This window comes from Aethalodelphis obliquidens, unplaced genomic scaffold (genome assembly GCF_003676395.1).
Source record: "Aethalodelphis obliquidens isolate GAN/ISIS:26980383/991018 unplaced genomic scaffold, ASM367639v1 scaffold8, whole genome shotgun sequence".
NCBI lineage: Eukaryota > Metazoa > Chordata > Mammalia > Artiodactyla > Delphinidae > Aethalodelphis > Aethalodelphis obliquidens.
In genome coordinates, this window is record NW_020837952.1 from 40,017,939 (window position 1) to 40,034,078 (window position 16,140).

Here is a 16,140-nt window from a genome sequence, read left to right on the forward strand (position 1 = left end):
GTCTAGTCACTTCGACTGTGATTATATACCAGGGATTTGAGCTGAACTCTCTCCTCTGATATTCCTGGCATGGAGACAAGTGAGAGCAGAGCCTGAGAAATAGAAGCACACTGCAGTGTAGAAACATGTCCAAAAGGAGAGAACCATTTGGGAGAGTGAGAACAGGGGAGAAGTCAGGATTACAGGAAGGCCAGAGTGTTTCCTCCTATTTAAGACTTTTTTTTTTTTTTTTTAAATACTACATTAGCACTTCTGGAGGGTATTTAGCGATGATATGCCCCCACCCACATTTACGCTCTAAGACACTATTTCTCTTTGCTAAAGTTTATTTGGCCAGGGGTGGACCAAAGCTAGGTCAGAGCCTCACCTTTGGGAGTTTGGAATTGAGACAGTCTCTCCATGTGGTAAGAACTATTGGCAGCAGTAAAGCTGGGGTAGCCAGACTATACAATGTAGACCAGAGAGACAGAAATGGGAGATAAGAGTATGGATGTCTCTGCTGTCCTGGTGTCAGTTCCCTTCTGTCTGTCCCTGATTCTGGTAACCTCCCCCTCCCCTGTATCCTTAGTATAATCCTCCTTTTCCCTTTCTGACTTCTAGTCATTGGGGTTGCTCTCACTTACAATCAAAGAATCCTAACTAATACAACAGTGGTTCCCAAACTGTGTGCCGGGGCACTGCGTTACACTCATAGGGGTTCTTTGTTACTCTCTCACTTGGATAAAGTTGTTGTTATTTTTAACTCTTTCTTTTTCTGTGCTGTATGCTGTTTATGGATGGAGAAAGTTTGCTGACCACTAAGGAGATGAGGCTGGTTGAATAGACTGTCAGGTAGAACTGAGGGGAGAAGCAGTGGTATTCAGGTTGGCCATCTGACCCTAACGGTCAGGAAAACAGGACAGCAGGTGGATCCGGATATGAGAAGCAGAGCGCTCCCTCTAGTTTATACATTTTGCTAAGGGAATTCATCCTATGTCCACCAGCTGGGTGATGAGCAAATCTAACCAAGTATTTATCTTTAAGTTTATTTAAAACCAAAATCCTAATTATGTTGAATTTTTGGTGTGCAACGGATGCAAATTAAAGAGCTTAAAATAAGAGGTAAATAATATGTTGACATATCTTGTGACCACAGTGGGAGAAAATGAATATGAAATTAATGAAAAAATCAACATTTATAAATCAAAAGGTTAAACTTTGCTAAAATTCTCTTTACAAAGAACATGCCACCAGGGGTGGGAGGGGAGATAGATCAGCTTTATTTATGAAAAAAAAAAAAAAAATCACTGACCAAACAATAAAAAGCCAAAACTAAAAAGACATTTTTAGTTACAATGTGAGCTGAAATTTTGTATTTCTTTATGAATTCAATTTTAAAAAGAGAAATGTCTGAAATAAGCAATGGACAGGTCCTTAATCCACTTTTAAATCTTTCCCCACAAGCATGGCAGTCACGGGGTGCATACACGCCTTGTGCTCTTGGTAGGTACGGATGGCTCGATCATGGGATTTGTCAAAGGCAGCAAGGTCCCTGCATTAAAAAAAAAAAAAAAAAAAAGAAAGATGGATAATGACTTGACTTATTTCGGCAAATTTTATTATACTTGCAAACAGACTAATAATAGACATTTATGTCTTGGTTATATATTTTTCAGAATTCCTGCCAAATTCATAGTCAAAACAACTTCACTGAGATATTCTTAAATTGTATCTTGTTGCCAAGATACAACTTTTTTCACTTTTATCAAGCATTCCTTTAATATATGTCAAGCAACCTAGTCTACCTTATTGCAACATTTGAATCAAAAAGGTTTGGCTTTACCTGTTTGATCCTTCTTGCATTTAACTTCAGACACTTTTTTCTTGTCCTTCCCTACTCATCTTCTACTTGCTTTTAAAGATCTTTTTGTGTATATAAGATTATCTTCGATTTATTTCCTTTTCATCAGGGTCTAACCCTATTTGGCCCATAATAGGTAATCCATATATAATCCTTCTAAAAAACTAATGAAATCATCTCAAACTTTAAATATTTAGAAGTGTTAATTCCTATTCCAAAATTGTATCTATAATCCTTAACAAATTTAAAAATATTATTTTTAGTTTGCATTTCTTCAAAGTATTTTAGCAACATCAAAAACATCTGTTTAAGATTTTTCTTCCCCATTCCTTATATAAAGTCAAAGCATAGTGAGACTTGGTTCTTACTTGAATAAGGGTCGTGTAAACTTCATTCTTCCTTGTTCAGTCGCCATTTTTAGAGCCAAAGGAATTGCTTCCTCCCATTTCGATTGAATGCAGAGTCGTAACCATCTAAAAGGAGGGTTTTTAGGGGGTATGGGGTAGGAAATGAGGAGAAAGAAGCAGGATATGACAGGTATATCTGAAAATTACTTTTGTAATGATGAATAATCCCATTATACTTACACTGTACACCACTTTATGTTATGTCTTTATTCTGAGAATCTCAAATCCTTATACATACCATTCAATAATTGGAGAAGAGAAAGAAGAATAGTTGGTTCTTGAAAAAGATCATACGTTTTAAAGGGTTTGGATTATGTAGGTGCCTATAGACCTTACATATGCAATTTCGGAAGGAATAAAACTTTGATTTAAGCTCACGCTACAAATTTGAATTAAAAAAGATGAACAGAATCAAAGATTTCTAACTATTCCCATTTCAGAGCCCAAGAGGAAGAATGCCTATTTACCAATGAATCTTTAATTCTAATTTTTTTAAAGGCAAGAGAAGCTTAGAATAAATTCTAACAAAAAAATTAGTACTATCATCTTACAGATATTGCAACTACTCCTTAAAGACCATTATAATTATGTATATAGATGCAGTAAATTTGAAAAGGATTTTTCAAGACTCATGTATGTCTCATACGCTGCTTTCCCTTTCTCCACTTTTGAAACTAGTTTTCCACTTTCTTCCACAGAGACAAGTTAAAATGATGTACCTGAATCGTATTTCAGAATTGTTAATGGCATTGAAGTTGTACACCTCTTGCATTCGCTTTATGTGCCCCAATGGAAGAGGTGCCTAGAGCAAAAGAAAGAAGTATAACGGATCATTTCAACAGGATTCCTTGGAAGAAAGGAGCTGGAGAGAAATTCTTAGCCAGATTAAAACCCTCAATATTTTATAAAATAGAAATAAGTTAGATAAAAATAAAAGAAACAAATGCACACTAAAATAAATTTTGTGCAAATTTATCCTGAATAAGGATATTCTACTAGGAGCCAAGGGATAATTTAATTTGCGAGGTACATGGAGAGGTAAATGAGAAGTACTCTCTTCAGACTTTCTGGTATATGTAAGCACTAACTTTCCGAACCTCTCCAGAGTCTTTCAAGTTCTTCCTTATACCTGAAATATCTTAAATTTATTCTGTTCTCCAGATTCAATCACAGTTAATTTTTTTCCTCACTGATTCTCCCCAGGTTTATCTTTGTATGTTTCCTCCGAAATCCCTTTTGAATGATCTATACCCCTACAAAATAGCAGTTTTTAAACTTTTATATTACAAACCCTTTTCAGAATCTGATGACTAATACGGACCCTTTCCTGAGGCGGGTGGGATACATTTACCGTATAAACACCAAGTTGTATGTACAGTTTCAGGGGGTTCATAAACTCCCGTGCCCAGGTTGACCCGCGCTAAAGGGAGCACAAGCTTGGGTGAAGGAGAGAAAGCAGCGCTCAGTTTGGGCAGGCGGAGCGTCGGCGGTGCCCGCGGGATGCAGGCGGAGGAATCGGAGGTAGATGGAAACCTCCCGCTCCAGCCGCTTCCGCGTCTTACAGGACGCTCACCCACACTCGGCTCTCACTGACTGCTTGGACCCTTCCCAGATTGTTTCGTTTCAACCAATCTCTAAGTCCAGCCGGGTAGGCCGGCTGGTTAAGGTCACCTCCTAGGTCACCTCGTTACTTTCCCCTGTTTGCTGTGCCTGCTCGCCAGTCGGCGCATCATGCTTTCTCTCTTCGTGGCTCCAGGCCACACGGCAGGCGGGGCTACAGAAATGTGTGAAACCGCGGTGATGGCTTCATGCACTAATGGGTTCTCTAAGACTCCCGTTGCTTTAAATTCCTGTTTCTCATTTTGCATCAGTTCCATAGGAAATTCTGTTCAAAGTCTTCTTCCATCCCTCTCAAGGTCTTTAGACCTAAGAGCTCCCTGTCATGTAATAGTAAAGACCCCATCTCCCTCTCAACATACAGCATCTCCTCTCAGCTTCGCATATTCTTTTAGTCACCTGGCTTTGAAACCTTCAAATCTGCTTGGACTCCTTCCTGTTAACCCCCAACCCAGTCAGTCCCCAAACCCCATGCTCCATCCTATGTGTTCTCCCTCTCACTGTCCTGCTCTTTCCCTTCCCACCAGCTCCCTCCAGCCTGTCCTGTACTCCTCTGAGTCTCCCAACTAACTTCACCCCCAGCGTTCCTCATGTCAATCCAGCCTCCCCAACACCAGAGGAATGGTCTTCATAATCCACCATTTCATCAGATGACTCTCATTTTAAAAATGTTAAATCCTCTACGACTGCCTGGAATCAAATCTAACATTCTTAGCTTGGCATTCAAGACACAGCACATCAGATCCCAGCAGTGTTTCTAGCGTTCTCTTCATTAACCTCTTTCCCAGGCCCACGATTTCCTCCTCCTGCCACGCTCTGTCACTTGCTGCTCCTTCTATCTCCCTGCTGACTCTGCTCTTCTCAAATCAAGCCCCACTCCTCCGAAATCCTTCCTGATTACCCCATTTGGAAGGGAGTCCTTCTTCGCTTTTTTCTCAAATGACACCTAAAATCCGTCCTTTTATTGCTAAATTTTGCACTTGAGACCTTTCCTACTAGATTATAAACTTTTTGAGGACCCGGCATATTTCTTTCTTACGTATTTTTATATTCAGCACAATGCTAAACATAGCAGGCATTCAACAAATATTTGTAAGTAGACGAATGGATTTTACCAAACCATTTTTTCTGTTAGTTTCCACATGGATATTTTTTCCAAGTGGGGTTCAATGCTGTGCCTTTATGCCCATTTTAATTTCTAATATTTTGAGCTAGTACTTACTTTCTGGAGCATCTGTGCTAAAAATTCATTCACCTGATGAGAAGAGAAGTCTTTTAGGTCTGCTGAGCTGAACGAATTTAAATCATCTTCTTTGCCCTGAAATAAATGTTGCCTGATTACTGCCATTCGTGTACGATTCAATAATATGTATTGGTTTATCTGACATAAAAGTTAAGAAAGAGAAATACAAGGATGTATAAGATTATAAAAAATAAATTTGAACGTTAGCTATTTTAATCATTCTGAGATGGCGTAACTATAACTTAAAGAGCTGATATGACTCCTAAATCTATATTACTTAAGACAAATTAGACTATTAATAGTAACAGTGGAGGAAACTTTTGACAACGTCTGTACAATTCACGATATATAGATTTCCAAAGCAAAGAAATGCTACAAAAAAGCATGTCAACTGTTTATAGGCCAATTTGAAAATGTGGGTAAATAATCAAATTGCATATTCTTTTAAATATCACACTAATGAACTCGTAAGGCCACAAACAGATCTTCCCCTTCATCTTCACACATTCTATTTTCCCCACTTAATCTTGGAAATCATTTAAGGAAAAAGAAAAGTGGGTCTGTACTTTTCAATTTAGGATTCATTGCAAATTATCTTTGAGGAAATGATTGAGGAACATTAAAAAAAGCTTATCAAAATAAGTATTTTAAAAATCTTTTAAAATAGTTTTAAACTAGGGTTTCTTTTAACTTTAAAAGAAATATATGCAAAGGTTAAAAAAAAATCAAATAGGACCAAATGAAAAATTCCTTTGCTTTTGCTCCCTGTCTCCAAGTCCCACTCCTCAGGAACCTATATTAATATGTATATCCTTCCAGAAAATTTAATGTATGCATATACATCCTTGTAAAGAATCATTATTTTACATCTTCCTCCCCCTTCAAAACACCCTTAATATCAGAACTTCCTCCCTCTTTAGAACCTCACCTAAATATTAGAACTTACAGATCTCATTCTCTGCTCAAAAACATGCAAATTTAAACTACCTATTGAGGATATATTTATTAGTGGTAAAAACAAAGAGCAGGGGAATGATAAACCAAAATTCATGGTCATGGTTACATGGCAGGGCAAGGTGGGTAGAGAGGATGAGATGGGGAGGGCAAAGTATTGACAGAGGAGGTACATATGTGTACAACCAGCCTACTGCTCTGATAAGAAGTTGTTTGAATTTTTTTTTTTTAGATGTTGGGGGTAGGAGTTTATTAATTTATTAATTTATTTTTGCTGTGTTGGGTCTTTGTTTCTGTGCGAGGGCTTTCTCTAGTTGTGGCAAGCGGGGGCCACTCTTCATCGTGGTACGCGGGCCTCTCACTATCGCGGACTCTCTTGTTGCAGAGCACAGGCTCCAGACGCGCAGGCTCAGTAGTTGTGGCTCACGGGCCTAGTTGCTCCGCGGCATGTGGGATCCTCCCAGACCAGGGCTCGAACCCGTGTCCCCTACATTGGCAGGCAGATTCTCAACCGCTGCTCCACCAGGGAAGCCCAGAAGTTGTTAGATTTTATATTTGCTTACAAAAAAATCTTGAACTTAGATCTAAAAAGTCAGTAATGCTCTAACTTTGTTATGATGTTATGAGAATCTCCAAACAGATGTTTATATTTTATTTAAAATTAGGGTATTTTTTGCCATGGTTTCTTGTTCCATTTTCCCGATTTGCCTTACTCCTGAGTTGGTTTCTCTTCCTTCCTCTGACGCTTAATGGGTCTCCCAATACCTGGAGCTTTCTACTCCTCTCTCTTATTCTCCACACCCAGACAAACTTTGGTGCAAACTATCATACCTCCCTATCTATTCTTCGAAGAGCCCATTCATCTTTCCTAAAAATCACTTACTCTCCTCTAAGAGGCCTATATTCCCCCACCCCTTTCCCTTTTAAGAGCAAGAAAAATCAGAACTAATACCATCAACATCCATTTGTTTTCCCCCTCAAACTTAACTTTGCACGTTGAGGGCTGGTATAATATCATTTTGGATAAACTTGACTTAGGAATAGTAACTCCAAATACATGAGTTCATAAGTAAAGCACCACTCCCCCACTTCACTGAGTAGAGACACATTTGTACAATTCAAAAAAGGAGTCAAAAATCATACATTACTACTCACAGTAATCCATCTTTGACTTAAGGCAATACAAGCATTTGTCAGAGTCATATCATAACTGCAAAGATTCAGAATATTAGAGGTTACATTTTATAAAAGCACATGCTTTTGCATCAATGCCATTTTGAACTTACAGAACATACTTAAATTTCAAAGTTCTTTGAAAATAAAGATAAACAACTCCAGAGTGATGGAAATAGGAAATCTTCTACCTGACTTAAAGATTACTGGTCTCCTCTAAGAACACAGAAATCCACCTGGATATCAAATTAATGAAACCCTGGATTATTCTTTGGAGAGAATGCCAAAACATCTCAGCAGAGACCATCACATGCTTCTGCAGTGTATGCTGAAGGGCCTGGGGCTGAGTTGAGCGTATTGTTTCCCGGATGGTAGGAACAGTTCCAGGCACTCAGGACAACGTGGTAAACACCACAAAGTCCTTGCTCTCGTGCCTTTTCCTTTCTGTCGTTCCAACCATCTAAACATCCAACAGATCTGCGAGCAACTGCTATGTGACAGGCACTGTTCTAGACAATGGGGAAATAACGGTGACACCCTTGGGAGACTCCGAAATCATGTGATTTTGATCCTCTCTTTTCAGAAGAAAGCAGAATTCACGAACTCTGACCATTAAGCAAAGCAAGTTGTGCTAAGGTTTATGTGTTCTCAACTTGGAAAACAAGTCATACATTTTGCAGCAATGCAGGAGACCATGTAATGTGTGCAAAATTCTTGTAAAACATCCTTCTTTGTCCATAAGTCATGCTTACTTGCTGTGAAATGTTACTGTTAGAGAACAGAGGGGTACCTGCCCTGCAGGGCCTAAATGAAGTAAGTTTTGATTAGAAGTGACCACTGAACTTGCTTTCAGAGAGTTTGTGCCCTGGGGGAGATAATAAAGGGGTCAAAGCAGTGACCTTCTTTGAATCAGCTTCCAGTTTATCTTCATGAAGTGGGCTGTGGACAGTAGGCAAGCCCTTTTGTTTGCCCTCAAGACCAAGTGGGACCAGAGGTCCTTGACTGTGCAGGCAGTTCCTCACCTTCAATTAGAACATGACAGCACTGATCTCATAAGGAACACCAGGAGAGTAAAAAAAAGACCTTTGGCTGGTCTGTTTCTTCGTGCCTGAAACTTCCTTCTCATTGTAATGAAAACAATTAAATAAGGATTAGCCCAGGGAAGGGGAAGCAACCCTTACTTAGGGCAGGGTCCTAAGAAAAGTTATGAGTGAATCAGGTATGAGCCCTGTTTCTCATAGTGCTTCAATGTAGTGAAGGAGAAAGACTTAATACTCACTCACACAAATCTCAGATTACGACTGTGGAGCTGTGAAGAGGCGACACACAGCACCGAGAAACCCGAAACGGGAGACTTGGCCTAGTTAGAGAGGTCAAGGAATGCTTTTGTGAGGAAGTGGTTCTTGAGTTGTGATTGGAATTAAGTGGGTAAAGAGTACTCAGGGTGGAGGGAACAGCAAGTTCCTGGCTGCAACATGGAGTAGTTAGCATCTCCTAATATGATTCTTGGAAGACCAGGGTTCAGGTCCCTGATTTGAGGAAGGTGTTTCGTTTAAAAGACAGTGTAATGGAGCGCTTACGATGACGAGGATTTGAATCTCAACTCTCATGACTTGCTGTGCAGCGTCCAGCAAGACACGTTACCCTAGCTAAGCCTCATGTGCCTCCTCTGGAAGTGAGGGTGGTAACTTATGACACTGTTGTAATGAGGGACATGATGCTTCTATGTTATTTTTCTTACTGCAAACGTTTTCAAGGAAAGGGCAATATCTTTTTCTTTTCTGTATCTCTCACCATCCTTGTGCAGAAAGGAGGCACTCAATAATTACCTGCAATGAACTGAACTAATTTATATTTATAATATCATGGAAATGACTTTTTGGACCTCAGCGTTAAGGTTCTAACTCCTATGAACTCAACTCTCATCACAAACTAGTAATAGCTTAAGGAAGGCATAAAACCCTTTCAGATATTTTGAGGAGCTCTAGGATTTAGAGAATGAGAAGGAAAAGCATTAGTAGGTAAGTACTGACTTGGGCTTCACAGGGGGCAGTCCAGGAGAGTACAGCCAGGCGTTCCAATCAACTTGATTTAGAATATCAACCTGAGAACAGAAGGAACACCCAGTTTGCTACAGAACAATCTTTTCTCTTGAAAAAAAAAAAAAATCTAAAACTGACTTTTAGGACCTCAAATCTATAATTTTGTCTACACTGACATGTCAAGATAATTTCTAAGTCTCTTTTCTAAAATAAATTTATGTTAATCAGTAATGTTCTTTTAAATAAAATAGGAAAATTAGGTACACACACAAATTTCTGAAACATACCGCTGTAGATTGCTCTGAAATAGGAAAATTCTACACATTAGTTCATACTGTTGAGATCACATTTAAACAGGAAAACACTGAATGAAAGATTGAATCTTAAATTCTAAACTAATACTACTATTAAGTAATTCAAATCAACCTAACAAATAGCCATTAAATAAAGATATATTGAACATGCACAATAAGAAAGGTTTTAGAATCCAACCTTATCCTTAAAGTGGGAATACAGGAAATCCTTCCAGTCATCAGTGGTTATGCTCTTGTAGGAAAATTTCTCAACATAAGCCTTTAAGAATCCTAGGAAAACCTCTAAGAGTTTTTCAAAAAGAAGAAAAGAAAAAAGAAGTCAATTAATAGAAAGGTAATTAACACATTTTTTGGTGCCTTGCATTGTACCAAACCACGGAGAACAGAGAACATTCAGAAAATAGGGAAACCAATGAGGACTTTAAGAGTAAAAGAATGTTCAAAAACAGAGGTAGGACTTAAGTTGTACCTTGAAGAACATACGTAATTTGTTGGAAGGCAGAAGAGAAATCCTAATTAGAGGTAAGGGGATGACACAAGACACAAAAAAGGAATACACAACACAAGTTCCAAGACCAACGATCTTTGTATAACTTGAAAAAAGGAAAATAAGATTGGACAGACAGAATGGATCTAGATGAGGGAGGGCATTCAAAGTCCATTGACTAAGGAGAGTACTTTTAAATGCCCATCAATGGGGACGGTTATGTAAACTCAGCATACATATATAATGAAATACTGTGATGGCATTAAAAAGCACAAGATAGATTTGTAAGTTCTGACATGGAAGGATGTATGTAAAATATTGTTGAATTAAAAAATAAATGTAGAAGAAATATATAGTATGATCCATTTTCTGTAATTAAAGTAACTATATGTATATATATATCTATATATGTCTGTCCACTTCCACTTTGAAAAAGATCTGGAGCCATACACACCAAACTGAAGGACTCTCACTTATGACTCTTACAAATTTCTGTACCACACAAAATTTTTTTCAATGAGCACATACTAGTTTCCTAATTTTTAAAATACTGACGAGCTTTTTATTAGTCAAGCAGCATAATTTAGAATGCAGAGGTTAGTCAAGGTTTTAAGTAGAGAGGCGACATTAGAAAACGATACAGATTTCTCTAGCGGCTACATAAAAAATGAACTGGAAGAATAAAATGGAGCAAAAGCAACAGTTAAATTCTTTGTTACCCTCAAAACAAAAAAATCAGAAAATGCCAACTGCTTGCCTGGTCCTCCAAGAAGCTGTTCAAGGTAAAAGAGTAAAGCAAAGCCCTTCTCATAGGGAACTGAAGAATAAGCCACATCAGGGTCTACGTTCGTCAGATCAACCACAAGTTTGGTGAAAGGATGTGTCTCTCCAAAAGTCTTTATCTGTGAGACGCAAAATTAGAGGAATGTTCAAATATGAAGTCTGGTTACCACCATGTACACAAGCTACTAAGAAGTGTTACTACACTCCATGGCATAACTTTAGGGGAATTGAGAACTTAAACTAGAGACTGGAAACTGTAGGATATGTTAGTACACATTTCTGGAAGTCTATTAATGGAATGCCTACTAGCGCAAGGTTCCGTGATATTTCTTGCTTAATAAAAGACTAGAAAAATGTTTTAATGCCTGGTTAGCAAATTCAGCTCTCAGGAGAGAGCATTTAAAAATGACATAAATACACCAAATAAAATTCAAACAGAGTCACCAACTATATTATTGCAAAGCCCCAGTGAGGTCCTACTGGTCATGAACATGACCTTACACAGGATAATGACTAACAGGTAACAACAGAACATCATACCAGTATCTGCTTGATTTCCCACACTGGTAAAAATGACTTTCTTACTGCTACTTAGTAAAGCTGCTTTACAAACTGAATTTTTGAACACCTACACAACTTGGGATGAATGCTTTTAAAAGTATGACTCATTTACCGAATTCTGGAGTTCTCCCCATCCTCCCAGAGCATGAAAATGTCTGAACTTTTCACCAAACAACCGTCCACAAATGTGGCGTTCCAAGTATACAGTATGTCCTTCATTTAACCTGAAAATAATTGAAAAATAAAAACACTGACACAGCTGAGAGAAAAAGGCACTGCAATCAACAAGATATTTTCTTTTTGGTGTTTCTACAGAGCAAAGCAATTGTAAAGTATGAATACTCAGGTCTAAGCAGACTGCTCTGCGTGGCTTCCTTGCATTCAGTTCAGAACAATGGGAAGCCCAGCCCAGAAGATGGAAGCAGGGCCAATGAAGCCAGGGCTCTGGTTTTATGTGTCCATGTATTAAAATGTGACCATACCAGGAACTAAACAGCATCAACTGAAAACCTCTATTCTACCTGACATTGTGATAAGTATTACAGAATTTTTTAAAAATCCCTGTCTACCAAAGAGATGATAACAAAGGTATACACACAAACCAATTCAAGGTGGTGGAAGGCAGGGAAAGAAATCAATAACAAGAACCAATAAAGAAATAATAATAATAAATCTTACCAAAAGTGATCCCAAGTTTTGTTGGTCACTAGATTTCCTGTCCAACTATGAGATATTTCATGGGCAATAACCTAAAGGAAATAGTAGAAGTGATTAATGGTGAAATTGAGTATCTTAACCTAAAATAACTCATTATGTAAGCATTCTAGTTCTTCCAATTCCACGTTGTTCAATTTATTTTTTTCCACATTGTTCAAGTTTTTTTAACATTAGCTGAGATATTCAAGGAATTATTCAGTTCAGCAAAAAAAAAATCACAATTTAGCCAAAGATAAAAAAAAGTATAGTATAGTTTACAAAATTAGAAACAAAATATTATTTAGAAAATAATAAATGGATACATCACTCCATTAAAAAATATTTCATAAACATATGAAGAGATCAAACCATAAAATGTTCTTAAATCTGTTAAATCCTACTGATTATGTAGTAATGTCTTGCAACTAGAATCCCCAAGTTATCTTTTATAATCATGTCTTCAATATAATGACACAATGGATATTTTAAAATCACTTGACTTAATACTTCTTGAGGATAAGACCATGATAATAAATTTTAACTTACGTTGGAGAGTGACTTGTCACCTGCCTAAAAAAGAAGAAGATTACCTTAATATTTCAGAAATCAAATTACAGACTATATTTAAAAGACTGCCTATGTCAAGACATAGTATTCCAGCATTTATGGTCCACTGTACTTCTGCTGTGGCACTCCAAAGAGTTCAAAAGCAACATGTACTGAAGAAATTTTTTAAAATGCAGGATTAAAACATAGCATTATTCTTTCTCTCCCTAATCTTGGGAATTTTTCCAATACCACAGGAGCCAGTATACCTGTCTCTAATTAACTTGCAGGAAACATTTCTTCTCTTCTATTTTTTTTTTTTTTTTTGTGGTACGCGGGCCTCTCAGTGTTGTGGCCTCTCCCGTTGCGGAGCACAAGCTCCAGACGCGCAGGCTCAGCAGCCATGGCTCACGGGGCCCAGCCGCTCCACGGCATGTGGGATCTTCCCAGACCGGGGCACGAACCTGCGTCCCCTGCATTGGTAGGCGGACTCTCAACCACTGCGCCACCAGGGAAGCCCTCCTCTTCTACTTTTTTATATCCGCTCTTATTCACTCTTAGGTACCTTCATTCACTCCTTATTACCTGCAGTATATTTAAGAAAAGTCTGTAGTGTCCTATAGTGTGTTTTACTTATTTAATTGCTAATCCATTACTCACTTGGTTCTAGGAAGGGTTTAAAGTAGCGAACAAAGGCATATAAAATATAGCTATATGCTGTGGGCTAATTCTTTCCTAGTTATGGTAAACTGAGTTTTGCTTTGTTTTTTAACCAGTACCTATATGCCAAGTGTAAATGGTATAGTTTCTTTGGACACACAATTCATCAATAGACTGTTGTTACATAGCCCTCCTCCCCCAGCATCCTAAAGCACCTTGAACACTATGTTCTTTTCTCCCAAATGGCCAAATTATTTTCTTTAGAAAGTTGAGGTGATGATAATAACCACAATAAGCGTCAAATAAGAAACAAGGGTTACATAAATAAAAGACTTTTATTATTTAAAAAAGTCTTTTTATTATTAGGAGTCTAAGGCTCTTCATATCTAGGTTTATGTTTGAGGAAAAGTCAACTTCAAATGAAGAAAACTTTACACTTACCAGCAGAGTAGGAGTTACAAAAGTGAGGCAAGGATGTTCCATGCCGCCATAAGGGAAGGATGGCGGCAGGACCAATAGGTCATACTGCCCCCAAATATATGGGCCTCCCAGATCTTCTGCAATTTTAAGCATAGATTCAGTCTGGAAAATTAATGTATATATATTTGTATGTCTTACAAATTGCCATAATAAATTTCTTTAAAGTGTACATTGCTTTCTGTGAAGGCTATGAATTAATGATGCTTATTTTAAATGAAAATGATACCCAAAAATGCATCAACTGCAAACACATAAAGTAAGATATACTATTTGATTCTTTTAGCACATTACTTAAAAGCACCGCATTTCATACTCAAAATCTTAAATCTACCATCTACCACAGTTATTAAAAAGGGTAACTTTATGACGAACCTCAGAAAATTCGTAAGCAGACTTTTCCACCTGCTCTTTCTCAGACCACACCAATGTCCTTGGGCCAATCTGCCTGCAAAATGGAAAAGCTTAATAAAAATAAAATTCAAAGCAAATTACTCACCTGGTTCTAGGAACGATTTAAACTGTTGTACACAAATCCTTACAGAAGCAGTGTGATGTACTACGTGCTTATGGGGAGGAGGTGAGGCTAAGCGGCTTCTCTGAGGTGCAAACCTCATGTTGTAAATGAGGTAATAAGTCTGCATGTCTATAAGGGGGTGCAGTCTGGGCCACATGAAAACTTGACGTGAAGCGCCCCCAAAGGTTAGCTTACTGGCTCTGGTAAGACCTGTAGGGATCTAGTTTCTTCCCTCAATCTTACAACTATAGAAACCCAGTCACGGCTCAGTGAGAGATTATTCCAGAAGGGGGTGGATGTAAACTCTGTTATGTACTTAAAGGTTGAACACTTTTAAATAAGAAGAAACAAACAGAGACGGAAATCCTGTCACATGCTGTAACATGGAAGAAACTTAAGGACATTATGCTAAGTGAAATAAGGCAGTTACAGAAGAACAAGTACTCTACGATTCCACTTACGAGGTATATAATAGTCAAACCCAGAGAGACAGAAAATAGAACAATGGTTACCAGGGACTGGAGGGAGGTGGAAATGGGAGTTGTTGTTTAAAGGGTACAGAGTTTCAGCTTTCCAGGATGCAAAAGTTCTGGAGATCTGTTTCACAACAACATGAATATACTTAACACTAGTGACTACTGAACTATACATTTAAAACTGGTTGAGACAGTAAATTTTGTGGGTTTTTCTTAACCACAATAAAAAAAAGAAGAAACAAATAGAACTATATATCACTTGTATAGGACTAGAACTCAAAAATATTTTTTTCATGTAAATTTCATCTTAAAACTGTTATGCAGTGCCAAACCCCAAACAATAAGTCTTTGCCTTGATATCCTGGCCCAGAGAGGCAGTGGATTCTAGGGCAGGGCCTCTCAGACTTCAGTGTGCATACAAACTACCTGGGGAGGTTGTTCAGATACAAATTTTGATTCAGTAGGTCTGGGGTAGGACCCAAGGACTTTCATTTCTAACCAGCTCCCAGGCGATGCCAAAGCTATTGGTCTGTAGACCACAGTGAGTAGCAGTGGTGGCCAGTGCTAGCCAATATAAATGAATGAGAGCCACAGATGTGAGCCACGTGTGTAATTATAAATTGTCCAGTAACCACATTTTTTAAAAAAGGCAAAGTGCAGCAGATGAAATTAATTTTAATAATATATTTTGTTTAAACCAATATATCCAAAATAGTATCATTTTGACATGTAATCAGCATGAAAGATTATTAATGCAATATTTTGCATTCTTTTTTTTCATATGAAGTCTTTAGAAATCCGGTGTGTATTTTACACTTCCAGCACATCTCAAGCCTTATGTGGTTAGTGGCTGCCACTCCAGACAGCAGAGTGCTATGCTGCATGGGCTCTAAAGCCAGATGGTCTAGGACGGGTCCTGGCTCTGACATTTCCTAGCTCTGTGACTCTGAGCCAGTTATTTAAACTCACCGAACATCAGTTTCTTCATTGGTAAAATGAGAAAGAGTAATTGTATCCATTCCACAGAGTTGTGAGAATTCAAGGGCATAATGCCTTGGAGTTGGTACCTAATGAGACCTGATAACTGTCAGCTGCTGTGACAATGATTATAATTATCATTTTTGAGTGCCTTCTATAGGCCAGGACCTTTACATATGTTAGGTCTGTTAATCCTCACAAAAATCCCTTGAAGTAAACATGATTATTTCCAGTTTTTAGGCGAAGAAGGTTAAACTCAGAGAGGTGAGTTGCCCAAGGATGTAGATAGTTAACTGCTACAGCTGGAACTGGAATCTATATCTATCTATCTATCTATCTATCTATCTATCTACATATATATATATATAT

At 38.0% G+C, this 16,140-nt stretch overlaps 1 protein-coding gene across 3 annotated transcripts in view; it reads right to left on the reverse strand.

The window, feature by feature from the left end:
• Positions 1-1,236: 1,236 nt before the first annotated feature.
• Positions 1,237-16,140, reverse strand: part of LTA4H (leukotriene A4 hydrolase) — a 28,902-nt gene continuing 13,998 nt past the window's right edge. Inside the window, exons 7-19 of one of the 3 annotated variants that reach the window (XM_027107244.1) lie at positions 14,176-14,248; positions 13,765-13,905; positions 12,664-12,687; positions 12,100-12,170; positions 11,534-11,645; positions 10,835-10,979; positions 9,769-9,872; positions 9,268-9,338; positions 7,217-7,271; positions 5,087-5,182; positions 2,967-3,049; positions 2,209-2,313; positions 1,237-1,531 (exon numbers count right to left, since the gene is read on the reverse strand). In XM_027107244.1, coding sequence (XP_026963045.1) covers positions 1,414-1,531; positions 2,209-2,313; positions 2,967-3,049; positions 5,087-5,182; positions 7,217-7,271; positions 9,268-9,338; positions 9,769-9,872; positions 10,835-10,979; positions 11,534-11,645; positions 12,100-12,170; positions 12,664-12,687; positions 13,765-13,905; positions 14,176-14,248 — 1,198 coding nt within the window. In that variant the 3' untranslated portion in view covers positions 1,237-1,413. The remainder of the gene's footprint in view (positions 1,532-2,208; positions 2,314-2,966; positions 3,050-5,086; positions 5,183-7,216; positions 7,272-9,267; positions 9,339-9,768; positions 9,873-10,834; positions 10,980-11,533; positions 11,646-12,099; positions 12,171-12,663; positions 12,688-13,764; positions 13,906-14,175; positions 14,249-16,140) is intronic. The other 2 variants (XM_027107246.1, XM_027107245.1) reach the window with 2 other exon arrangements.